The sequence below is a fragment of the Ursus arctos genome, unplaced genomic scaffold (genome assembly GCF_023065955.2).
Source record: "Ursus arctos isolate Adak ecotype North America unplaced genomic scaffold, UrsArc2.0 scaffold_24, whole genome shotgun sequence".
Lineage (NCBI taxonomy): Eukaryota > Metazoa > Chordata > Mammalia > Carnivora > Ursidae > Ursus > Ursus arctos.
In genome coordinates this window covers 13,542,015-13,569,062 of record NW_026622919.1, presented here as the reverse complement: position 1 = coordinate 13,569,062, position 27,048 = coordinate 13,542,015, and the positions used below count along the sequence as shown (strand labels likewise).

The window sequence follows — 27,048 nt, the reverse complement described above, 5'->3', positions numbered from 1 at the left end:
ACCTTGTGTACAAATTGTTCCACTCTGGTCTGAAGCCCCCAGACCTCGAACTTCACGGTCACCAGCTTGTAGGAACACATGATGGGTTGATGACTATCTCTCCAACCTTCCCTTAATTGCCCCCGTCCTGTCTTCTCTGACTTGAAGTGCTTAGGATCCTGAAAAACAAAAAACAACCCAAACAAACCATATCAAAGAAATGGTAACATAAAAGTTTAACCACCATGTAGAGGAAATGTCCAGAACAGGCAAATCCATAGAGACAGCAAGATTAGTGGTTGCCAGGGGCTGGAGTGACTACTAGTGGATAAAAGGGCTCCTGTTGGGGTGATGAAACATTCTGGAATTAGCGGTGGGAATTGCATCACTTTCATGAATATACTAAATACCCCTGAAGTGTACAGTTAATTAAAAGAGTGAATTATATACATCTCAATCAGAAAGGGACTTGCAATGTAAAGAAATGCGAAAATGATAGCTCACCTATTCACATGTCAAAAATGTGACTGATTGATTTTATTTTATTTTTTTAAAGATTTTATTTATTTATTCGACAGAGATAGAGACAGCCAGCGAGAGAGGGAACACAAGCAGGGGGAGTGGGAGAGGAAGAAGCAGGCTCATAGCGGAAGAACCTGATGTGGGGCTCGATTCCATAACGCTGGGATCACGCCCTGAGCTGAAGGCAGACGCTTAACCGCTGTGCCACCCAGGCGCCCCTAAGGATTTTATTTTTAAGTAATCTCTACACCTACTGTGGGGCTTGAACTCATGACCCTAAGATCAAGAGTTGCATGCTCTACCAACTGAGCCAGGCGGCTCTCAAAAATGTGATTTAAGGAGGTACCTGGGTGGCTCAGTCTTTAAGCATCTGCCTTCTGCTCAGATCATGATCCCGGGGTCCTGGGATCGAGCCCCGTATCAGGCTCCCTGCTCAGCAGGAAACCGGCTTCTCCCTCTCCCACGCCCCCTGCTAGTGTTCCCTCTCTCGCTCTGTCAAATATATAAATAAAATCTTTTTAAAAATGTGATTTAAAGCTAGATTTGTGCCATTGCATTTTTTCTCTGGCCTTACATTCTATAACCTTAACAGAAACATTTTTTCCCCCCACTGTCCAACCCATTCCTGGGTGTGTCAATTGTTTCAACAACTTTGGACAACTGCTCAGCAATACCTATGACTAGATACAGAGCTAAGCATATGCCTACCTATGACCCGACAGTTCGATTTCTGGGTGAAATGGATGCATCTGGCCACCAAAAGGCTGTACTAGAACATTCACAACAGCTTTACACATAACAGGAGCTCGAAAGTGCATCAGCAGGAAAACAGGCAAACTGTGGTTTATTCACACAATGGAGTACCACACAGCAATGAAGAAAAGCAAACTGCTGGTACATGCAAGAGCATCTATGACGCTCACAGACGTTATGTTGAGCAAAATAGCCAGACACGTAGTGCACAAAGTATGATTCCAGCTGACGCTCAAGATTACGGTGTTAAAAGTTGGAATAACAGGGGCGCCTGGGTGGCACAGCGGTTAAGCGTCTGCCTTCGGCTCAGGGCGTGATCCCGGCATTCTGGGATCGAGCCCCACATCAGGCTCCTCCGCTGGGAGCCTGCTTCTTCTTCTCCTGCTCCCCCTGCTTGTGTTCCCTCTCTCGCTGGCTGTCTCTCTGTCTCTGTCGAGTAAATAAATAAAATCTTAAAAAAAAAAAAAAAGTTGGAATAACAGCAGTAACCTTTTGGAAGGGAGGATAAGTGTGAAGACACACAAGGGAAATGTCTGGGATGATTGTCAATCTGGATGATTATATGTAAAAGTTCACCGAGCTCTAGGGCCGCCTGGCTGGCTCAGTCCGTAGAGCGTACGACTCTTGGTCTCAGGGATGTGAGTTCAAGCCCCATGTTGGGTGCAGAGTTTACTTAAAAGTGAAACAAAAATTAAAGGAAAAAAAGTTCACTGAGTTTTGGACATAAGATTTGTGTTATATTTCGCTTAAAAAGGAGATAAGATAAAAACATTTTTAGATGTTTAACCATTTAATATTTCCTCAATGACGGCCAGGTGGAAATCAGCTACTGATGATTTCATCAGAGGATTATTTTTTGGAGCTACCTCGAAAGGAGTGTGTGAATGAATAAAGTAGGAGAAATGTACATATACATTTAAAAATATTTTTATTTATTTTTCCAGGTTTTTTTTTTTTTTTTAGATTTTTTTATTTATTTGACAGAGATAGAGACAGCCAGTGAGAGAGGGAACACAAGCAGGGGGAGTGGGAGAGGTAGAAGCAGGCTCCTAGCAGAGGAGCCCGATGTGGGGCTCGATCTCAGAACGCCGGGATCACGCCCTGAGCCGAAGGCAGACGCTTAACGACTGAGCCACCCAGGCGCCCCATTTTTCCAGCTTTTGAGTTATTAACACACAACATTGTATACGTTTAAGGTGTGCAATGTATACAATTTTAAAAATGTTAAAAAAATTTATGTATAAGGTAATTTTTTCTTTTTTTAAAAAGGATTTTATTTATTTATTTGAGAGGGGGAGAGTAAGAGGGGCAGAGAGAAGCAGACTTCCCGCTGAGCAGGGAGCCCAAGGTGGGGCTTGATCCCAGGACCCTGGGATCATGGGCTGAGCCAAAGGCAGTCGCTTAACCAGCTGAGCCACCCAGGCGTCCCTGTAAGATAATTTTCATTAACATCAAGAAGACTGGGCTCTGGGGACTGCTGTCCAGCTCTGTATTGGGGCCCTTGTACCACAACCCTGACCCTGTTCAGGGGGTGGGATGTAGGACTTTGGAGGCAGAGAGCCTCTCTAACATAGCAGAGGCCACAAGATGAAGCAGAATGAGGGTCTCCCCTCCCAAGCGAGAACTGGGGACTCTGTGCAGAAAGGGAGGTGGTCTGAGACACGTTACTGGATTAGCTCAGACCGCCCCCTGCCCTGACTGTACCTCAGGGGTAGGCCCGGCAGGTGAAAGCAGGGCACTTACAACCAAAGACCTTTATTCGCTGGGGTTCGGCTGAGGCTCTGGCAGGGCCATGCAGCTGGGCTCTGAGGAGCTTGTAGGCTGCCCCTGCCTTCCCTTATAGACCTGCCTCTTGTGGAAGGGCCTTTGGCGGGGTGGCCATTTAAACAACTGCAGCTCCCCCAGAAAACACAGCACACCCCCGAAGACCACCTCCCACACGAGGCTGAGGCAGGCCTTCACGACATCCAGGCAGAGCCCTCAGCCTCCCTGCCCCTGTTATCTATCCCTCTAGCTGACATTCCGTACCTTGCTGCTGGGGTGACCTCCCAAATAAAGACCCAATTCTAGAACTGCCTTCCTCAAAATCCATCTCTATCAACATGACTTCAGGATAATATTAAAATGCCTGGCATGAAGTACAAGGTGCTTATGTTCTTGCCTACCTTCCTAGCATCTTTGCTGGACCATTATTCCAAAGCCACAACCTTTCCCTTCAGACTTATAAAGCTCCAGAACTTTCTAGGCAAGTGTCTGTTCTTCCTGAAATTCCTTCTCCCCAGCCAACTCCTCCTTTGACCAAGTCTTCTTTTCCTTCTTTAAGATTCCTTAAGACTTTAAGACTTGAGCATCCCCCCCTCCCAGAACACTGCCCTGTGTAGTTCAGAATGAATGCTCTCCTTTATGCTTCCGAAGCCTCTTCTGCCATGAACCTGGCAGGTGGGCAGGACCCTCATCATTGATGTGCTTGTCCATCTCCATAAGACACAATCATCCTGACTTCAGTGGATCCTGAATGGCCATGATCCTGATACATAACAGATGCTGACTAAATGTTTGTCAAATGAATGCCTGAACTCTATTTGGACCCATCACACACACATGTGGCTGGGCATCAGAATTTAGCTACATTTGGGTAAATCCTTAAGTAAAAGACAGGTTAAAAATGCTATGTGCATCATTACAAGCGTTGGCAAGGATATGAAAAAATTAGAACCGTCACACATTGCTGATGGGAATGTAAAATAGTGTGGCCAATTTGAAAAACAACTGGGTAAATCACTCAAAAAGTTCAACACAGAGTGACCATTTGGCCCAGAGATTCCACTCCAAGATACCCACACAAGAGAACCGAAACCTATGTCCATGCGAGCTTGTACATGAATGTTCAAACTTATAATGGTAAAAAAATAGAAACAACCCAAATGTCCATCAACACGTGAATGGACACACAAAATGTGGTCCGTCCATACAACATAAGATTATCCAGGCATTAAAAGGAATGAAGTATTGATCCACACTCTAGCACAGATGGACTTCAAAAAACATTATGCTGAGTGAAAGAAGCCAGTCACCAAAGGCCACATACTAAAATTCCATCTATATGAAATATCCAGAGCAGACAAATCTACGGAGAAAAAAAGAGTAGTGGCCCAAGGCTGGGGAGTGGGGTGGTGAGGGGAATGACTGCTATGGAAACAGGGTTTCTTTTGGGGGTGATGAAAATGCTCTAAAATTAGACGTAAGGTGCTGGCTTACAACTCGGTAAATATGCTAAAAACCATTTAACCATACACCCGAAATGGGTGAACTTTATGTTATGTAAATCATATATCAATAAAGCTGTGAAAAATACACAAATGCAATATAAAAACACGCTACGTGATACCTGGGTAGGATTTTTCAGGGTGTGTACTAGTTCTGAGTTTGCTTATATGCCTGCATAAAATAATATTATCATAGTCATCATCCTAAGCACACATTTACTGAACGCACAACGTGGGCACAGTAGAGAACCAGGTATTACATTATGCTCTCCCTTAACCTGGTTTCTTTGCCCTGAAGGGTTTGGGAGGGCAGCCGTTGTGTGTGTGTTTGTGTGTGTGTGTACGCTCACACACACACACGCGGCCTGGAAGGTGTGGTCTGTGTGTGGTCACAGAGCACTTCCTTCCACTCAGCATGAACTCAGCTCTACTTCGATGATTTCCGTTCCCTCACCTTTCCCCAAGGTCCTTCATTTGCATTGGTTGCAATGGAAGACATTGGATCTGGGGGTAGAAGGGACCAGAGTGGGACAAATAAATAATTAATGGAATACCAAATTGACAAAAGAGATTCTGAAAGAGAAGAAGGAAAAGAGAACGCGTCCTAAGTATCCCATGGGAGTAAGTGCTCTGTGAAGGGACGGGCTGGCAATCCGAGTATGGGTAGCATTTTCAAATCTTTGGTACCAATGTTGTCATGCTGTATTTTTAGCACCGGAACCCACCCAGAAACTGCCACTGAAATTATATGCACAGGCCTGGAAAGATTATGTTAATTTAATAACATGATACATGAAAAAGGTACAAGCACGGGGTCTGGCTCATGGCAAGTGCTCAAGTGATGTTAGCTATGACTGTACTTCCTAGGGCGGTCACAGAAGCATCCAAGTAACACGTGCAATCCTGCAGCCTGGGGCAGAGACACTAATGCCTTTCCAAAGCACCCTGGAGTTGCTGGTAAAAGATTTGACAGTTTAAGGCCATGGGACCAAGGCCTGCCTACCCCATGTTCCTATACCCTATAATGCCATTAAGAATAAAAAGAGAAGACCAATAAATCAAGAGGTATCACCAGGGAGAGACCACGGTAGAAAATCTCCAAAGATGGCCTCCATCAATTCCTTCCCTTTCTGTGCCAGAATGCTGTTCCTCTCACCAAGAGTTGGAGACTGTCTCCCCTCATTTCAAACCACGCAGGACCTAGAACTTGCTTTGACCAATTGCAAATGGCAGAAATGACACTGTGTCAGTTCAGGTCTCTAAAGGAAGCTAGAAACCAGAAGTGTGATACAATGTAAAAAGTCTGGTCAGATTCCCCTGAGACCACCATGTTGGGAGGAAGCCCAAGCTAGCCTTGGGGAGAGGTGCTCCCCATTCCAGCTGAGAAGCCACGCATGTGAGCCAACAGGTCAAATCTGATATTTCAGTACAAACATATGCCACGAGGAACAGAAGATCTGCCCAGCCAAGGCTAGTCGAAGTTGCAGAATTGTGAGAAGTAAATGCTCTGTTGTTGTTTTAAGTCACTAAATTCTGCAGTGGATGATGGTTCCTTAGCAAGAGAAAACAAAATAGATGCATCACTTGGATCCAAAACAGGTGCAATCACGGGGTTCACCATCGATGAAAAGAATGAATGCTGCTTTGTTTTTTTACAGAACACACCAGAAGTTCATACAATAAACCACATGCCTGAAAGCCACAAAGGAAATTTACAGCTGCCAAGTAGTTCATGTGAGTTGAAATGTAGGGGCTGGAGTTAAACAGGGAATAGCAAGTAGGTAAATAAAGGACAGTTCCAGAGGAAAGCAGGAGGGCAACACTCCCAGTAATGCAGACGTGTAAGAGACAAAGGAGCCAGCAAACAGAGCAAGGGGCCAGGCACAGAAGGTGGAAAAAGTAAAAGCCATGGCTGGGCTGTGGCGGGAGCTGCCTTCATGCGTCTGCGGTCTCGTGCAGGGGTGTGAGAGAGGCCAGAAGATGGGAGGCCCCTGGGCCATCTGGCTGCACCCCACCCTGATTCATGGACTAGCCCTAGCTTGTCTCTTGGGCCGACCACTCCTGGGTTTGAAATAGCACCTACTCCAGAAGCTTCGCTTACATTCCAGGTTCAGGATTCTCAAGAAATAAAACATGGAACTGGCGGATTGCATTTCCAAAAGAGTTAAAAATGACGGGGCCTCACAGCAAACATCAGCACTGAAAAAGATTGGAAAAATAACGTCTGCACAGCAGAAATTATGCAGATGCTAAAATCTATGTGTGGGTCCTGATCACAGCACAGAAGCACTAGGTAACAAGGAGGACACTAGAATCCCAGGCTCCCCTAATTCTAGGCCAATGCTCTTTCTACTATATTTACTTTTAATGTTAAATAGCAAAGGGTGTTTTTGTTATACCCAGATGCCAAAGAAGCAATTAACAATTGGGCTTTTTATGGTAACGGTGGGTTGATTTTTTGCAAGTCTGGTGTCCTATCTACAGCTGCTGATTTCATCTAGTAAATCTTATACATGGCCTATAATTAGGGATACACTTTCAAAGAGAGGGAGGGAGATAAGGGAGAGGATTTACCAGAGGACTCCTTTAATAAAAACTCAAGATCAGAAATGAACATTCAGCTGAATGCCTTTATGAGAAGATGGGGAAAAACAATCTTATCTGAAATATTCTGGTCACTGCAAACCTTTCTCCCTGGTCACATTCTACCCCTCCCTGACCCGTGCCCATGAACCAACCCCCCCATATCCATTCCACTTGAAATAATTTTCTTCAACTGTCATTTCTCTCACTTGAGTTTGTGAACATAAATATCTAAATTGCCCCATTCACACATCAGTTGACCTTTCATCTAACCTTTTACATTTTTAAATAAATTTCTGGGGGCGCCTGGGTGGCGCAGTCGTTAAGCGTCTGCCTTCGGCTCAGGGTGTGATCCCAGCGTTCTGGGATCGAGCCCCACATCAGGCTCCTCTGCTGGGAGCCTGCTTCGTCCTCTCCCACCTCCCCTGCTTGTGTTCCCTCTCTCGCTGGCTGTCTCTCTGTCAAATAAATAAATAAAATCTTTAAAAAAAAATAAATTTCTGGTTTGTGTTTCTACAGCTTCTGTACTTTTTTGGTCCTGACTCAAACTCTGTTATATGATTCATGTCATTCTGTATAAAAGACCTGGATTGTTTTTAGATTTTAAACCTTCATTTTTCTATCTTCAAATGAAGTTTGTAAACCTCCACTTTCATCTCCAATATCGGAATTCCATACTTGCCCACATTTTGCCTTTTTTATAAGGACACCAATCACATTGGATTAGGGCCCACTCAACCTCATTTTAACTCGATTCCTTTGGTCAAGACACTATTTCTAAATAAGGTTACACTCTCAGGTACTGGGAGTTAGGACTTCAACATATCTTTTTGAAGGACACAATTCAACCCATAATAGTGGGTCATAATTTTCACAAGGCAAATCTGTATACAGAGTTCCTGGTGACTAACTCATCCGTAGCTTTGCTCACTCACTGCGTAATGGAGCACTGAACGTCCCCCTGGCTACAGGTGGAGCCACTGGATGATGGGGAAGCTCCCTGAAAGCAATGTTCTTGCCTCCAGGGTGCTCCATGTATAGCTCCCCAGAGCCCAGCAGCTGGCTGGGGGCTTCTAAATTCATCCGCAATGAGACCTCTGGCTCCAGAGCCTGTTGGTACTAACCCCCAGGCTTGGCGGATGGCAAATTGGACCCTCGCAGTTAGTTAAAGCCCATCTAGCTGGAGGTAGGTGAGCGGGGTGCCAGGGCTTTTTCCCAAGCCAGACAGATCAAACTGGTGAAGGGAAGGAAAAATTCTTCCTCTACCTTTCAAAGTCTTCCAGCTGGACTAAGAATTAAATTTAGATGAGATAGGTTTGTTAAGCTAACAGGAGAAAAAACTCCAAAGTTTTATTATGCGTGCACAGAGGGCCAATAATGATATGGAGACCTGAAGAAACGACCAAGGTAGGTTGTTTTCATACTTTTTAGACAAAAAGACAATAAATCTGTGAGGAATTGACAGGACAAAGAAAACTTCACTTTGGGATCTTCCGTTAGGAAGGCACTCTATACAGAATTTGGGCTGGGGTGGTAAACTAGTAAAAATGTAACCAAGGTTGTTTATAGAGCCTTCTGTGCCCTGAATGTCCCATTTCTGGTGATAAGGATGTCTCTCTACCATCCTGATACGGGCCGGACACCTTTCACAAGAGAGATTTATTTCCTGCTTTCAGGAGGACAGAGGAGGGTCTGAGTGTTCTCCCCCCGCCTTTTTTTTAAGTAATCTCTACATCTAACATGGGGCCCGAACTCACAACCTTGAGATCAAGAGTCCTATGCTCTACTGACTAAGCCAGCCAGGTGCCCCAGAGTGTCCTTCTTGCACAGCCAACCTCTTAAGTAACTTTTCTTTTTCTCCAATAAATTTTTAAAATTTAAATTCAATTAATTAACCTATAATGTATTATTAGTTTCAAAGGTAGAGGTCAGTGATTCATCAGTCTTATATAACACTCCGTGCTCATTACATCACGTGCCCTCCTTAATGTCCATCACCCAGTTACCCCACTCTTAAGTAACTTCTATTTAAAATAATCAGATGCCAAAGTGGCACCTTTGGAGCAGCTGCCCTTGGCCCCTACATTGGCCACCTCTTCCAGGCAGGCACATCTTCTTTGGAAGGCTTTCCCTCCTGAGAGCCAATGACACCTCCAGGCTTCATCCATCTTGCACTTGGACAAAGCAGAACAAAGGTGGACTTCATTAGTGCAGCCCTCGTGAAACTGTGTCCCCGCATTTGTTAGAATCAGCTTCACCCCCGGGAGGTGCAAGAAGAAGCCTCCAGGAGGTCTTGGCCTGGCTGGAGCTCAGCTGGCATCTCAGAGGCAATATTATTAGTCAACGTTCACCGAGACATAAAGTCTCTGTGATTAATTATTCTTTCAATTTGAACCACAAAGGACTAAATCCAACAGGGGCTTGCCCTGTTAATTGAAATTAGAGGTTTTTGATAAATGTTAAATGAAATAGGGCTAAGCAGTAACTGGCTAGGAATTGTTACATTATGTAACTATAATACTCGGTTCCAAAATAGGGATGAACTAACAACACTTATCAGATTTTTTTCCTGCATTCTTGGAGTCTTGAAGACTCCAAAGGGAGGCAGATATTCTCATTCCCCATCAATGAATGGCATTTCAACCGGGGAAAACTTAACTCTGAATTTGGACCCAGATTACCTGAGCTAGAATCCTAAACGGAATGCACATAAAAAATATGGGGCTTTCAAAGACGCTAGTCACAACAGACCATATATTAAAGGACCCCATTCATATGAAATATCCCGAACTGGGAAATTTACAGAGAAAAAAAGATTAGTGGTTTCCTAGGGCTGGGGTGGGATTGGGGGTAAAAAAGTAGGGGAGTGACAGCCAAAGCAGACAGGGTTTCTTCTTGAGGCGATGACCATGTTCTAAATTTGAGTGTGGTGATGGCTGCCCGTATCTGTGAATATACAAAAATCCATCAAATTCTCTACTTGAAATGGGTGACTGTATGGTACGGGAACTGTTTCTCAATGAAGCTGTTGAAATAAGACAAAACAAAACCAAGAACCTTTCAGAGTGTGTTTGAGAACTGACCTAAAACTTCACTTAAAAGGTCAATTGCTACGCATCAGCTTAAAAAAAAGAAAAAAAAAAAAAAACCCAAAACAACACAACCCCAAATGCAAATTGTAGCCACAAGCAGCCAATTCTGGCTTTGTTAGCAGTTAATACCTAAAGTGCTATTTTTAAAGCATTTGCTCTTGGCACTAGAGTGTACCACAAACACTGAGCGACTTGTGCTATTCCTCTGCAAAGTGCCTCTCTTAAAGGAGCTTGACTCAGAAAGTGCAACTGAAAGGCAGAAAGGCCGAGAAAAAAGGGGGATGTGGTGGAGAGGTGTTTTGGTGTGTGTCCTGAGCCCTTCTCAGTTATCATTCGGTGGCAGAAACCCCCCAAACTCTCTATTTGAAGAGGGACCATGAGCATGGAAATTTTAAGCATAAACTACAAAATAATTTAATAGTCTCTAGCCACGAGGGTGGCCGCGGTCAGTGCTCGTGAGGACTGAGGGAGAAGTCTAAGTCAAAAAAGACTCCCTAGAGGTGATCAGAAGAAAGAGTAGGATGGAAGGAAAATGAACATACTAGCTAATGTTTATCAGATGCTCCCCGAGCACCAGAGCCTGCTTTGTTATTTAATCTTTGTATAAGAAGAGATTTATTTGAGGTGACTTCGGGTGGGGCCCCTAGATAGCCTCAGGATGGAGCTGGTTACAGAAAGCTCTAGCAGGGAGAGGGTGGGAACCCTCAGCTCCACCCACTGATCTCTGGGGAGGGAGAGGGGGGGTTGGAGATTGAACTATAAAAACTTTTGACAAGGTCTGGAGAGCTGCCAGGCGGGTGGGGGTGTGGCATGCCTGGAGAGGTAATGGAAACTCTGCACCACCACCCCCCTACCTCGCCCTGTGCATCTTCCGCTTGGCTGTTCCTCAGTTGCGGTCTTTGTAATAAACCAGTAAACGTAAGTAAAGTGTTTTCCTGAGTTCTTCGAGCCTTCCTAGCAAATTGTTGAACCAGAGGAGGAGGTGGTGGGAACCCCCGATGTGTACAGGTGGCCCCGGACTTGCAACTGGCATCTAAAACGGGAGTGGTTTTGTGGGACAGAGCCTTGAACTTGTGGGGTCTGATACTAACTCCAGGTAGTGTCACAACTGAAGGAATGGTTGGTCTCAGGGCAAACATCCCGGAATTCTCACAACAAATTCTCACAACAGGACACAATTATCTTCATTTCCTATGATGACCAAGGGAATGCCTGCATCCTATTCCCAGACTGACTCGCCCACACTTCCACACCAGCTCCTGCCACGGGCTCTTTCCACAAGCCCCCTCCTTCAGAAGTCTCCAGATGGGCAGTAGGCATCAATCTCTATGTTCCCCTACAAACTTCTGCGGCCACTTTTCAGTCTCGCTCCCGTCCCATAGGGTGGCAGGGCTGAGGGTGGACCCGTAGGCTGGCAGCTTGGCAAATAGTCAGCTTTTTTGCAGATGTTCCAGTTTCTGTAATGAATCCTCTTAGAATACTCCCTTCACACGGCTTTGGGGTTAGGCAAAAATTGTACCCCCAGTGACTCTGAGAAGTCCCCTCCCCCATCTCCAAATACAGCCTAGGAGCTGCGGAGGGCCAGCTGGGCCCCCTGGGTCAGCCCTGGGGAGAACCTGGCCTTGGTGACTAGCAGCTGCCTGTGGAATGTGAAGTCATAACCCCTTTGTCCCCAGCCTTGGGTCTGGCTCCCAATTCTAGAGCTACAAGAGACAGCGCCCTAAAATCCTGTTATGTAACACTAACCTGTTCCTTTCCACACGAACACATATGGCTCTGTATTTTTAAGCTCACCTAATCAAAACCGGTACGGTCACTCAAGGGCGCACTGGAGAGCACCACCCTCTGACCGTGTGACAGTGAGGCCAGGCACCGGCTCTCCCAACAGCCAGTGAGCCAGGTTCTCCCAATACAGGAGGGTGGTTCGGATGTGGCTCAGTTTGCAGCCTTTGAACGGGGGCTGCTTGCTGTGGATTGTTTCTGCTCACTCTCATTGTAGCAGTGCTGTTGGGACACAGGCTATGAAGCATGAATAGCCTTGACCCATACCGAGCACATACAATTTGGCCCTCAGCTTGATAAATCAAAAGCTCATAACAGACTAACAAATATTCTTGATGACTTGCAACATGGCAACAGCGATCAGCACTGGATTAACTGTCCCTAAATCTAGCTTGCCTCTCATGTACTGTATTATTTTGGGAAACCTGGACCTCCAACGTGTTGAAGAGAAACTGGGATAGAGATGTTCACTCGGCCAATCAATTTGTAATTTGAAAGCACTCAAGGATTTTCATTTTTAAAGCGTAGATGTCAAACTTATTTTAGCTTTAGAACCCATTTCATTTTTCCAAATATAATATTATTGGGAATCCCAATGCATATATGAAAGTGACAAGTGGAGCCCTATAGCTGTATAGCAACCCTTGTTGTTTGATACAATGTACTGCATTGTTTACTGGGCCCAGAAGCAACTCTGTGGGGTCCAAGGTTCTGTGGAGCAGAACCGAGGAAGCAACTAAAAAGGCTTGGAATGAGATACCCGTGGGTTCGAATTTCTGCTGTAGCAACTACTCCCGGTGTCAATCTGGGCAGGTTATTTAACTACGAGACTGTTGCGGGGATGATGATAGGACGAGAAAAGGAATGTTTCCCAAACTGGGGTCTGTGGATGTCTCTTCGGGGGCTGTAACATTTTTTTTTTCTTTAACGGGTTCCTGCATTACCCAGTTTAGGAAGGCCAGTTTTTGTTTTTGTTTTCCAGACTAGGTTTGTTTTGTCCAGTACACTATTTTCTAGAATAGCCACAGAGAGGAAATTCTTCCCCAAACGCGGGGAGTGGAGGTCCAGTAGATCATTAAACCCATAGAGGGTTAACGAAGGGACTAGAAAGATCCCTTTTCCTATTTACCCTGTCCTTCCCAAAAATTCTCCATTCAGATGATCTGTGAGACTCGGGGGTTAATGCGGTACATTTAGAGATGAAACAAATCGAGGGTTTTTCAAAGACGACAGTTGTTTGTACCTCCAGCTCTACTGGAAGGAGCCAGCTAGGTTGGGGGAAGCTCACTCTTTAGGGACGGACACTTTGGGGTCTGACCTGAAGCTTCCTAAAACTTCTAGCAAGTTACTTAAGGTTCTCTGAGGCTTGGAAGGCACCTGGGTGGCTCAGTCACTTGGGTGTCCTACTCTTGGTTTCGGGTTGGGTCGTGGGATTGAGCCCTGGGTTGGGCTCTGCGCTTGTCCCTCTCCCTCTGCTCCATCCCCCTGCTATCTCTCCCTAAAATAACTAAATAAAATCTTTAAAAAAAAAAAAAAGAATCTCTGAGCCTTAGTTTCCTTATTTATAAAGTGGAGGCAATATCTGTTCTGTTGGATTGTTGGGATCAACCGAATAAAACAACTTAGCAATGACTTTAATTTTTCTCGAAAGCAAGTCCTCTTTTTTTAAAAATTTTATTTATTTATTTGAAGGAGAGCACAAGCTGGGGAGAGGGGCAGTAGGAGGGGGAGAAGCAGGCTCCCTGCTCAGCAGGGAGCCTGGTGGGGTTCAAACCCACGACCCTGGGATCGTGACCTGAGCTGAAGGCAGACATTTAAAGGACTGAGCCACCCAGGAGCCCCTCAGAAGTTAGTTCTTGTCCCTCTGGGTCTGGGTTTAGCAAGTGTGTGAGCGATCTGTGGAAAGTTCTAAGGCCCAAGTTAATGAGCTAGTAATTGTATGTCTTTCTCTGGGCCCCTTCACAATACAAGATGGAGACAGGCAATTTAATAGCACCTATTCTTTCCTGGATATTTCTGGAGCAGAAGCTAAGCAGTTGTACTTGGAATCTGAATAAACAGAAGAAGCGGAGGAGAGAATCGCTGGGTCAAGTCTTGTGTCTCAAGAGGAAAAATACAACCTCCATCATCAGACTTGTAGAGATTCTTGGAGATCCTTGGAGAGCCAGTTGGGAAAAGTCTTGGACAAGATTGAGCCAAAGGACCTGCCGGACACCGATCAGTCTTAGAGTGGAGGAAATTAACTTAGATGAGGGTCAGTCCGAAGCCAGTCCCCGGCTCAGAAGCAATGTGGGAAGAAACTAAGCTAATGTATATTATAATTAACACCATTGGCTGGCAAGGAAGACGTTGATGTGACTCCCCAGATGGTATCAGATACCCAATAGACAGAATGAAATTCAAAGGCATTGACCCCTCCCCTCAGTAGTGAATAGGTGGTCTTCCAGGTTTACCTTGCTATTTCCTTTCCCTCCACAAAATTAAGTAACAGTAAAATGGTATAAGAAACTTGAACACAGGAAATGGAGCTCTCTTAGGCAGAGCTGCGTTACCTTGAATAATAGAGGTGACAAGATACTGCTCCTCTTGGCCATTGGGGAAGCACACTGGGTCATCTGACCCTTGGGTGGGTCATCTCTGACCAGGAGCTCCTCCCTGATATGCCAATCAAACCCCATGATTTTCCACATGTGTCATGGCATGAAAAAGGTTGGGAAACTCTGCTCTGAGGCTATTTCCCCAAACCTGGTGAAATGACACACAGATCCTTGGTTCCCATCTTCCTGTGTCTGGTTTGGTAGGTCTAGGGTAGGGTCCAGATACCTGGCATTTTGTAAAGCTGCCAAGGTGATTCTGACTTGATTTGGAAACTCTGCTTTAAGGGCTAAGAAGTTCTGGCGTTTTCATTTACTAAAACTAAAAATAGCAGAAGCCGATGTCGCTGGCTTCTGAGCAGGCTGTGGATTTAAAGCCTGTTTTTTTGAAAGTACGGAGGGAGATTCCCCATGAGACAGAATTGAAGAAGAGTTTGGGTGCATCTGTTCACTTTTGGCTGAAACCCTTGGGTCTTTTGGCTCCTACTTTCTTCTTTTAAAGTCTTAAATGTTATTCTTCTAAAATACACCTGGTAAGGGATGCCTGGGTGGCTCAGTCATTTAAATGTCTGCCTTTGGCTCAGGTCATGACCCCAGGGTCCTGGGATCAAGTCCCACATCAGGCTCCCTGCTCAGCGGAGAGCCTGCTTCTCCCTCTCCCTCTGCCCCTCCTTCTACCTGTGCGCGCGCACACGCTCTCTCTCTCTCTCTGACAAGTAAGTAAATAAAATCTTTAATAAAATAAAATAAAATACACCTGGTAAGAACGTTGGACAGTGATAGAATGTCAAAACTGCACTGGGCACCACCTTGGGACTCCGGTGCCACAGAAAGCCTGAAGTTCGCACAACAAACAATAAATGTAACTTCTAAGGCTTCTTAGAGGTGACGTATCAGAGGCACATGCTGTTCTGAATTCAGGTGACATAATAACAGAAGAAATAACAACCCATTAAAAAAAAATCTCAGCAATAAAAATGGCTGTAGTTTCTGAAGGAGCTCGCTGTACACGCAGAGATTCTATGATCTTGGGAACCAACCCTCTGTTTCTCTTCTCCATTCAGTCACGCCAACAAGCAAAAAGCGATGTGCAAACAAATTCCCAAAGTACCACTCACAGCAGCCACTTTCCGAAGACACATGGTTTCTACTGAGCAATCATCCCAGCAACACATCTGCAGATCTCAATGCCAGAGCCCAAGCAAGGCGAAGGGAACATTTATTAAATGCTTACTGTGTGCTAGGGACTGTGCTAGTCACTTTAATGCCTTGCCTTTCCTATCATATCACCCCACCCCATCATCTCTCCATCTCTCCATCCACTCATTCGAAGGAAGGAAGAGATACAAGATACAGTAATTGGTGGTGATGCAGTACGACGATTGTAATCACTTGGGAAGCGTGGCAGAGCCAAGGGCCCCTTGTTACCTTAGGGTTGAGTCATTTTCACATGGAAAGCATGGGTGGGAATCCCCATCCATAGGCTCTAGAGGTTATCTCTTGCATAGATCCCTCTACAACAAGCCCAATTGTTTCTCCCTTTTATGGATGTTTTGCTTGGATGAGTCCTTCCTGTTGGGACGTACTGCCATTTCCCCAAGGACTTTTTCTATCGAGTCAATGATCCCATGCCATAATCAGCAACTCTACTCCTGGCAGAGACTTAGAATCTCTGGGTTTGTCTGGTATTTGGAATTTATCTGCCTCAATTTTGTTTGACCTACTTGGGTCTGGCCTTTCACTACCAGATCCAATTGTTAAGATTTCCAACTACTACTCTAGGCACTGAGCTCAGGGGGACCTCATTCGTGCAAATTACTGCAATAGTTAAAAAATTTTTTTTCCCTTGGGGCGCCTGGGTAGCGCAGTCGTTAAAGCGTCTGCCTTCGGCTCAGGGCGTGATCCTGGCGTACCGGGATCGAGTCCCACATCAGGCTCCTCTGCTGTGAGCCTGCTTCTTCCTCTCCCACTCCCCCTGCTGTGTTCCCTCTCTCGCTGGCTGTCTCTCTCTGTCAAATAAATAAATAAAATCTTTAAAAAAAAAAAATTTTTTTTTCCCTTGAAAAATTAAGACTTGAAAACCCTTTCTCTAGGATGGAGTTCGGCACTACTGTTTTGCTAATATATTTGCCTTTGCTTAACACATGGTAAATAGTTCCACATAATCAGGCCAAAAGAACAGCAATAGTTTTCAGAATCAGCACTACGCATGGTACTTTGGTAAGACCTGGTGACCCAGCTTTCTTTTGTTTGGAAGGACTGAGATCCTAAAGAGATTACCTATTTGTTCCTAGGGAAGTGAGCTGCCGATTATTGGTCTAAAATTGAGGTTGCCAGGGTTGTTGAGGCCTGGACGGCTGTTTAATGCCTTTTTACTTCCAGAAGTTTCTGTCCGTTAATGAAATATTATTGCTGCTGAGACGGCTGAAGGCTACTTGTTCATGAAAGGGGTGGAGGGACAGGGAAAGAAGTAGGTTGATGGAGTTGCTGGATCCCCAGCCTCTTGGCATCCAGAAGCCTGCCCTCACCATCCCCCTGGTGAGGTCACGAATGGAGCCCCCTTGCATGGCAGCAGGTGACCTCTGCTTTGAAAGCCTGCTGCTGCTTGCAGAATAAAATCCAAATTCCTTAGCTTGGCATTCAAGGCCTTCTGCCTCGGTCAGACAGCTAGTTATTCACTCCCCCTTGAATATGCACTGGGATTATTATTCCCTCTGCCCTCACTACACTGCTCTTCAGTCTCACTGATTTCAAAATTGTTTGTGGGTGTACAAGTGTGGGTCAGAAGGTAACTTAATATAGTTTTGGAGTGGGGGCAGCTTGGCTGTATCTAGCAGGATTGAAATCCACATACCCATGGCTCCACAACTTCACTTTTAGAATCTAATCTACAGAAACATTAGAACAACACAAAAAGATGTCATATCAGATGCTATACTCTACTATAGACTACACTATACTATGAGATATCACATAAGACTCCATACTGTACTAAAATAGCAAGAGGATGGGAGTGCTCTACATGTCACCCAATGAGGAACGGCGTAATACGGCATAACCGGACGATGGCACATTATATAGCCGTTACAAAACCTGCCCGAGACACGCATGCGGCCACGAGAAGATGGCAAAGTTATACTGTTAGTGAAAAAAGGCACACTGCAAAGTGGTACAGCGTGGTCTGGTTGCAGAGCGTGGGCTTATGTTTAAAAAATAACGTTACTGATGCATCACATTTATGTATAAAGATTGGAACACCAACTTTAACCACAGCTATCTCTGTGACGAGGCATCTTAGGACACTGGTTTTTTCAATGTTACCTATTGATATGCTGGAATTCTTTACAAGGATTACTTTGTGAACAAAGAGCAAACCTTGTCATTTTTTACAGGCCCAACTCAGGTTCCCCTACTCCTGTAAGGTCAGCCCTGACCACCTCTGTCCGTGGAGCTGCCCCCTCCGTGATATCGTGTGGTGAGGACGGGGCAGAGTTTCCAGGGAGTAAACTTCAGCTGGCTGTGAAGCCGTTTCTCCTGCCGCCTCCAGCCGTTCCTTAGCCTTTTATGCTGTGACACCTTCTCCTCCCAACCGGATCACAGGCTTCTTAAAGGTGTCCCACTTTTTCCCTTTTCATCTGCTGCTCTGGCTACTTCCAGAGCTCCCCCTCCCAAGTGCTTCCCTCTCTCAAGCACTGGCCTCATGGAGAGCTCACCAAGGAGGAGGGCTCAGGGGCCTGCGACGCAGCAGCTGACGATCTTAGGGTCTAGGACCAGGGAGCCCTTGGGCAGCCAAGGGTCCCTCCTTCTCTCCACGCCAATGATAGTAACTCTTCTGACTACCCAGAGGGGCCCAGCCCCAGTGTTGGAACCCATCACTAAACAGCTGCGTTACTCTCAGAGAGGAACTGATGGACAGAGGGAAAAGTGGGAAATGATAGTCACAACACAACAGCAAACTCAGCTCAATGACATGCCCCAGCACGAGGCAGCTGGGTTAAATCTGGCCATTTGGAGATCACTGAAAATTTTTACCATCCTCCATCGCCAACATGAAGACCAAAATGATGGTATTTTAATTGGAGGGAGCGGCGTAGTTTGGATGAAGCACTTTGTACCAAAGGGTACTGAGCGTGACAATATTTGCTCATTTGGCCTCTCTGTTCCCTTTCTGGGGCCCATCGTACTTAGCAAACAGCATTTAATCTCTCATCCTTGGCGGTTATTGGAAAAGTCAGATGTTTCTCTCTTTGTTCTGTTCCTTCTCCCTGAAGAGAAAATTTCACAGATGTTTAGATCCGTGTGACCAATGGACTGGCTGCTAGTCTGGGAAGACTCTAGAATCCAGGGGCCTCGAGAACTGAGTTCAAAGGAATCCCCTTTGGCAACCCACTCAAGGGGAATGCTCTAACTCAAATTCTGCCTAAAACCTCCCCTGTACTGTCCTAATTCAATCAGACCTACTACAGGGGTTCAGACTTCTAAGACAGCCTCACGTTAGCCTTTCCCTTCGTCTCTCCCTGAGTTCAAAACACTGTAAATTTTCCCATTAAAATGATTATGCTCTATTTCTTTCTTTTTTTTTTTTTTAAGATTTTATTTATTCATTCGACAGAGATAGAGACAGCCAGCGAGAGAGGGAACACAAGCAGGGGGAGTGGGAGAGGAAGAAGCAGGCTCACAGTGGAAGAGCCTGATGTGGGGCTCGATCCCATAACGCCAGGATCACGCCCTGAGCCGAAGGCAGACGCTCAACCGCTGTGCCACCCAGGCGCCCCTATGCTCTATTTCTATTGGGATTATGCTTCCCAATGAGGGAGACTTCTTTTACATCCCCCCCAAAAAAGGGAAAGAGGAATTTCTGTCATCTTAAAAAGAAGACCAAGTACAAAGGATAGTAGAGACGAGACATAATCACGGCCTCTAGAGCCTCGGCGCCTAGCAGCGCCTGGCACACAGTAAGCCCTTAACGAAGGCAAACTCAAGAAATCCACTAAGGAGTCTTGCTACTAATAGGTTTTACTAAATTCCCTTTCCTTGGACTGGTCTACAGCAGGGTTTCTCGACTTAGCCTCTACCAGCATCGTGGGCTAGATAATGTTCTGTTGTGGGGCTATCCCGTTCATTGTAGAATCCTTAGCGGCATCTCTGGCCTCTCCACCCACTAGATGCCAGAAGCGCATCACTCCCCCGCCCGTGGTGACAATCAAAAATATCTCCAGACACTGCGAGGTGTACCCTGGCAGGAAAAATTGCCCCCAGATGAGAACCAATGGTCTAGAGACTCCCCTTTACTTTAAATAAATCAATGAAGATTAAAAAACAAAACACGACACAACAGAGCACTCGAAAAGTCCTCTACTTCTAAACCCCCTCCACCGAGTGATTACCTTTCTCCCCCCGAGCCCTGCTTTCTAGCGAAGGCATGTCTGAACATGTAGAAGCACATGACCCCCACACTTGTGTCCCTGAGGGAGAGCTGTGGGGGGCAGCACCTAGGAGGCCAACAGCGCTACCACTGTCTCTGGTCAGTCAAGGAGGCAGGGTGCTGGACTTCACATTCAACCAATACCAACAGCCTCCGACTTAGAACTCTTGATGCATGGCCTTGGAGTTGTCCTGGATAGGCTGGGTGCTAAGATTTAGTTCCTGTGCCCCCAAACTGCCAACTCAGCTTTGCAGGTAGGGGCTCACTGCTTACACCTTCAGCAGACGCCTTATGAGGTATCGTATGGGGTTTCCTCATTCCTGAGCTGGGATCCTCCCCTTGAAGCCCTGGCAGAGCATGAAAGGTCGGGATGGAACTCCTGGCAGAGGAAAGGAACCACGTATCAACTGGCTCGCAAGTACGGCCTGCTCAGGTCCTGGCTTCACTTCCTCTTTCCTGCTTTGGGGTGGTAATGTCACTGGGTGCAAAGCGCTTTATGACTGATGGGGGCAGGGCCTTGGCGGGGCCGTGTTGAGGTTGAATGAGGTGCTCCCTGTTTCTGAGAAATCACACTGGTTTGTTTTTTTCTTTTCTTTTTTCTTCTACAACAGAGGCGCCGCCCTGCAGAGTCCTGCAATGGTTATGAGAACAGAACCTGAGGCTAAGAGGCTCTTGGGAGTTGGAGCTCAGGCCCTCGCTGTGGATAGGAAACAGCATCCCTGCAAAATGAGAACGAGGAGAGCACTGGGTTGTCACCTGATTCCGAGTCTCCAGAGTGGCCTTCTGAATCTCTGGTTAGGGGTGGCACAAGGTTCCGCCAGGCAGAGGGCACCCAGCGGAAAATTCCCAGCTCCAGTCACCTTAACGAGAAAGGCATTCTTGCCTCCTGTGTGGCTCGGAGGTTTCCAGGGAGAAAGGAAAGGAGAAAAGCAAGCGCTCCAGTCCCCTGCCTCGGCCCGGACAGCGGTGTGTGTGACCAGAGCTGGGAGGAGACGACTGACCCAGATAGCCCTGGTCTGAATGCATAAGCATCAAAAATCTCAGACCAGAGTCAGCCCACCAGCGCTTTGGCTTTCTCCGTGGAAAACGTGTTCCTATTTATGATGCTGACATAGTCAACTCACAAAGATGGATTGGAAGAAAAAAGCCTGCAAAGCTGTATGCCTCAGATAAAAAAAAAAAAGAAAAAGAAAAAAAAGAATTCTGATTCATAACTGTTAGCTTAATGGTAACAAATTCATTTTCTTTGCTAGCACTTGCTCTGAAATTGTTGCTGCTGGAAGGAAAAAAACAAGGCCCCCGGCTTTCACTTATTCATTCAACAACCGTGTTGTGAGCATCTGCCTTGTGCTGGTGCTGTACTCACTGGGGAGGTAAGGTGATGGAGTAGACAGCTCTTGTTTTCATGGGGCTCATGACAGACCTGTGAGATAGTATGAGTAGCATGCTCTGCTGATGGCGGGCGGGTTAGTGGGAGGCCCAGGAGAGGCCCCGGAGGAGAAGATCCCCAGCTAAATGGCACGGAGGTGGGGAGGACCAGGGAGTGGCAAGGGCAGAGGGCCCTGCTCAGGGACTGGGCTTCCTCCCAGCCAGTGAGGGTAGTTTTAAGCAGAAAATGACCAGGTCAGTCACTGTACAAGAAAACGCTTGCGGTGGGGAGGGGGATGTTAATTATCTACAGTGTGCCGAGTGGAAATTTATTTGGAAATGGTTTGCCTCTGAATTGGCTGTTCCCCTTGTTCTCAGTGCCTGGCTGATGACACACAACCAAAACAGCCTAGGAAACTCTTCTGTCCCTTCTCTCCCTTCAGCTGGGTTCCTATGCAGTCTGGATTCTGGAAGCTGAGTGATATGGGGTTGGGGTTACAAGGGAGTCCACACAGCATACTCCCGATTATGCCATTCCTTTGTGGTCTAACTGCTAGGGCAAGTGAGGAAAAATTCCACCTGCAACATCGGCCAGTGATCCTCTGGGAAGCAGTACTTGATGGAGAGTGTGCAGGGCTGAGACCTCTGGGGCCCCTTTCTTCCACAGCTGCGAAGAAACCCTCATACTCCCGGACAGGCAGGGGAGGCTCTGAGTGAAAGAGCTGAATCCCAAGTTCCATTAATCTCTGGTGACCTTTTCCTCTGGGGCAGGGTTTCCCTAGGGTGTCACTAGCCTCAGCACTAGTGACATCAGGGGGCCGAAAATTCTCTGGTGGGGGAGGGGGCGCTGTCCTGTCCATTATAGTACGTTTAGCAACGTTCCTGGTTGCCGGTAGCATCCCCAAGTTGTGACAACCAAAAATGTCTCCAGACATTGGAAACACCACTGTTCTAGAGGATGGTTATGCATTCTTGTCTTACTGGACCTCACGGCAGTGCTCAGTCCAGTGGATTACTTGCTTCCTCCTGAAACGTGCATTCCCTTGGCGCACTCTCCTTGTCTTTCCTCCAACTCTCTGCCAGGTTCCTGTATATTTGTGGAGCCTCCCCACCCTCTTCCTGATCTCCAAATGCTGTCATCCCTTCATGCTCGGACCTGAACTCATTTCCTGCTTATACTTTATGCTTTCTCCCTCTCATTCATCTCCAGCATGTTAAGTATCTTCTGTTTTCCAATTACTCCCACATTTGTCACCATTCCAGATCTCTCGTCTATGCTTTAGATTTACACTTCTACTTGCTTTGGATGTCTCGTTGGCATCACAAAATCCATCCATCTTTCTCAAAATCCATTCCTCTTCTCACCCCTGTCTATCTGTTGGCCAAGCCATTAATAAGGTCATCCTGACATCTGCTTTTCTCTTATCTTCATTTCCTGTCCATGACCAATCCCTGTCAATTTTGTCTTCAAAATATACCTCAAAACCATCTGTTCCCAGCCCTCCAGTTCAAGCCACCACATAACGTGAAAAACCAATAATGCAGATAACTCCAAAGACCTCAGTGATTTCCTGACTTCCACTCTGCTTCATTCCAGTCCCTTCTCCATCCAGAGCAATCTTTTACAAGCAAAAATCAGATCATATGATGCCCAGCTTTAATTTCTGCAAAGGCATTCCACTGCACTTGAATAAGATTGAAGCGTCTCAACACGGCCCCAACCTCCTTTGTGCCATTCATCTTTTTGTTTCTGCTGCTGCCGCCATGCTGGTCTTCTTTCGTTTCCTCATGTGTGTCACACACAGGTGCCACACATTATTGCCTTCACCTGGAGCACTATCCCCCAGTTCTTTTCATCCTGCGGGTCTTGGTATGTCATTATTTCCAGAACTTCTTTCCCGATCCCATCCTCTTAAATTCAGTTTCCCCAGCATGGTCTCTTTCCCCATCATGTATGCTTCCTTATGGCACTGACTCTTAAGTCCATCGGTACTAATGTGATTCTCTATTGTTGGCTCCCCTGCCAGACTGGAAGGATCCTGAGGGAAGAAGGGACTCTCAGTGGCTCTTCCGCTCATTACTGTGTCGCCATTTAATACTGCATGTGACACTCAGTGAGTACTCAGTAGATATTTATTGGATGAATGACTATTTACCTCTCGCGTCCTTGAAAAGAATACTTTATGACCAAGAGAAATGAATGACTATGAAGAATGAAATAAAAGGTCCTCGCTTGTCTGTGTGAATGAAAAGAAACTTTCCAGGGCTGGTTCTTGGGAGCACAAAGCACAAGGAGATGAATCAGGCACCCGCTGACTAGAAATGAGACTTGTTGATTTTGTCATTAGTATTCCATATTTATCCCAAGACTTTCCACCCAATCAGGAGGGAACTCCCTGAGTCCCAGGCAGGATCACACCAAAGCAATCTAAGACGAAGAGCTGAAATTAATTCAGTTTTCTTCCTGAAAGGCCTGAGCTCCCAAAGAGGTCAGGATGCCCGGGGAGGACAGCAGCCCCCACCCAGGCTGAAGGAGCCGAGGAAGTGACCGGAACGGCTTCACCCGATTCATGACGGCTTTGAAGCCCCGTTAAGTATTGGGACTCGCTGTGGAACCACAGAAAGATCTCCTCCGTAGAATGAGACAAGGGGAGGCCAAGTTTCTCCTTCTCCTCTGCAGGCTCAGTTATGCAGAAAGCATTTCACTTGGTTTCTCTGAAAATTCATGAGCGTGGCTGGCTGCAGAGCACAGCGTACACGGATGACGTTAAAACGCTCCGCCTTTGAGTCAAACCGAGAGTAATTCTCATCAGCCTCTCCCAGTGTTTTGAAGAAGGGACAGCAGCTGCAGAGCACACGCCTGCAATGAAGCAGCTAGGCATCTGCTAAGAGCAGGTTAGAATCCCAAAATATGGAGGCAAAAATGAAAAAAAAAGAATCTGAACCACATTGGGAGCCCAGTTGGTCAAACAGTGGACTTCATTTCCAAAAGGTTTATGTTTTATGTCTTACATCAGCCTTCCTGAATCTGGGAGAAGAGAGTCAAGGTCCATGTGTTACGGCTCAAGGATGAGTTTGGGGCCCCGAGTCCAAACATATTGTGATTGGCTGCCCTGTTGCTAAACAACCGTCATTGCGGGACAGGGATGTCATTTCCAAGGGAGTCCCCCACGTGCCGCCAGCAGCCGTTAATAAAGTACTACCGGGGTATCAGTGTGACTTGCACCCACAGTAAGCTAACAAGATTGGAGTGAGGCACACCACGGATCCCAGCAGGGTGGAGGGTGTAGAAAAAGACATGCTCTTCAATCCATTCGCAGTCAAGAATGAAAAAAAAGGAGAAACCCTCTCAAAGGCATTTCCTGTTTTGAGAGAAAGGTTCTGCAACAAGAAGAGCTGCTGGAGTTTCAATGTTCACTCAGAGGGCAGGCCGAGCCTTTTCTTGGTGTTACACATAAAGATACCCATAAACCCCAGCCCCGGCCCTCACGGAGCATGCAGATAGCGACGCCGGTCACGCACGTTCTAGCAAAACAGGAAGTCAAAGATGGCTGCTGACTGCCAGAGGCCGGTATGTTGGCTGGCTCAGCCTGGTGAAGGTTTTGCTGCCCAGAAGGATGGCAGAGCAGGGGAGACAGGAAATCTAAATGGAAATGGAGTGGCAGCCAGGGCCCTGAAGAGCAGGAACTTAATTCTGAGACTCGCATTAAATAATCCAGCAAGATGTGAGACCGAGTTGAATCAACACCGAGATGGATGAAAGTCTCCCAGGTTAGGACTTACTTCACAAATATTTGTGGAATGAATGAGTGAGTCTCTTCCATCTGTCATCCCCATTTATTGCTTACCTCAGATTCTTTGTAGTAACGTTCTGGAATCTCATCGCAGGCGATATCAATAAAGCAAACTTCTCTCTCTAGGTCTTTGGCTTCATTGTCAAAAATCTGAAAGAGCAGAGCAACATATCAAAGGTTAGCGATGCGAGTATCCTCAAGGTGCCCGTGGTTGGCACAACTGTGCCTGAGGCAGAGTAACACCCCACAGAGCATCTTCACCTGGCTCAGTGCTCCTGGCGGGTGCTTTCTGCCTGCCTCAGAATGTGCGAGAATCCTGAAAGGCTTTTTTATTCATCGCTTACGTTTTGTCACATCAGAGGTAGCTGTAGCATCAATCACCGCTTGGTGAGGGGTAGAAGGAAAAGTGGTCTGTTTTTAGAAGTCCGAGAGTGAAGAAACAAATCTCTTCCAAAAGTCTCTTCCAAAAATGAGGTCTGCTGATTTTTGGCAGTTAATCTGAACAGGGGGAGTGAAGAGGCTACAAAGGGTCTGGCGTGGAGAGGAGACAACAAGCAGTAATGGAGCCCAAGATTTATGGAAGAGAAATGTGGGGTGGTTTTGCTTTGTTTTTTCATTAAAATTTTTTATATATGTTTAACTTCACAAACAACACATGCTCATTGCAGAAGATATCACATAGATAAACAGAAAGAAAGTAAAGATTGTCCCCAATCTCATTACGCAGGAATAAATACATGTATCACTTCTGATCATTTAAGAGCACAATTTACTTGGGACATGCAGGGGTAAGAAGGTAGAGCTTGGGGAGAAACTGAGGTGGCTCCCTGCCACGTCTACACTAGGTTCCACTGGCCCCGGGATGTCCACCACTTGCAAAGAAATATGTAAGACAGCTACATACACACACGGATATATATAAATTTTGGTGCAAAGATTAAGTGCCTCTAGTTTTTCTCATTGCCATTTTTCTGATCTAAAGGGATGATCTTCCCAATCCTACTGAAGGATGGTAAACAGATTACGTTTTCAAAACCACTTCATCCTTGGAAGACATCTTAGCTGTAACCCGGCCTCACTGTTTGGCTAATTCCTGCAGGGGAATCAACCGCGAACACTGATTACATCTGATTCTTCAGTAGAGAATGAAATATTTTGGAAGAACAGGGTGGTTGATGCCTAAGAACATTGTCTTGACACAAATTCCGTGCCTGTTAATAATGGGATCTCCCACAGGACAGCCGGTGTAGGGCCCTTTACAATGCCACACTCTCCTTAGTTTGATTCTTGTTTTGAAACTACGAGTCCTTTCCAAATACTTTCTGAATAATATTTGTGCTGGTATTCATGCTCCAAGTCTGATGTTTGCTCTGTTGCCTATTTTCTTCTCAAATGGTCAGAGACTGGACTCTTTAGACTTGTCCAAGGAGACTGACAGCCCGGTCTGCCCCGAGGTGGCCACTGCGTTTTCCTTAAAGGGAGAGAAGGCCGGGTTCTCGGATCAGCTGTGGCTCCTTCCACTGCCACTTGAAGTCAAGTGCTTGGGGACACTCCTAGAGTGTTTAGGAAGGACAGGTGGATGGCTTTGAAATGAAACAGAGAGACTGTAGGGAGACGAGTTCAAGCTTGAGTGCAGAAAAAAATTGTCAAATGAAATACTGGGTCTCAGGTTATTTGCGTGAGTCTCTCTCTCCCACTCTGTCCCCTCCCCTCTCCCCCTTTCTCTATGCCCCTCCCCCAGCCCCCCCTCTACTCGTGTGTGCCTAGAGAAGAAAGACATGTGCCAAAATGGAACATCTCAGAGGGAAATGAGCTTCGAGAGAGTAAATTACAAAAGAAGTTAGAGGGATTTGACATTTATTGGTGGTAAAATTTATGGGACTAAAAGAC

General features: G+C 46.2%; 1 protein-coding gene across 1 annotated transcript in view; it reads right to left on the bottom strand.

The window, feature by feature from the left end:
• PITPNC1 (phosphatidylinositol transfer protein cytoplasmic 1) overlaps window positions 1–27,048 on the bottom strand; it is a 239,127-nt gene that overhangs the window by 22,325 nt on the left and 189,754 nt on the right. The window contains exons 6-7 of the mRNA XM_044389120.3: window positions 25,213–25,308; window positions 3–158 (exon numbers count right to left, since the gene is read on the bottom strand). Of these exons, the coding sequence (XP_044245055.1) occupies window positions 3–158; window positions 25,213–25,308 (252 nt within the window). The remainder of the gene's footprint in view (window positions 1–2; window positions 159–25,212; window positions 25,309–27,048) is intronic.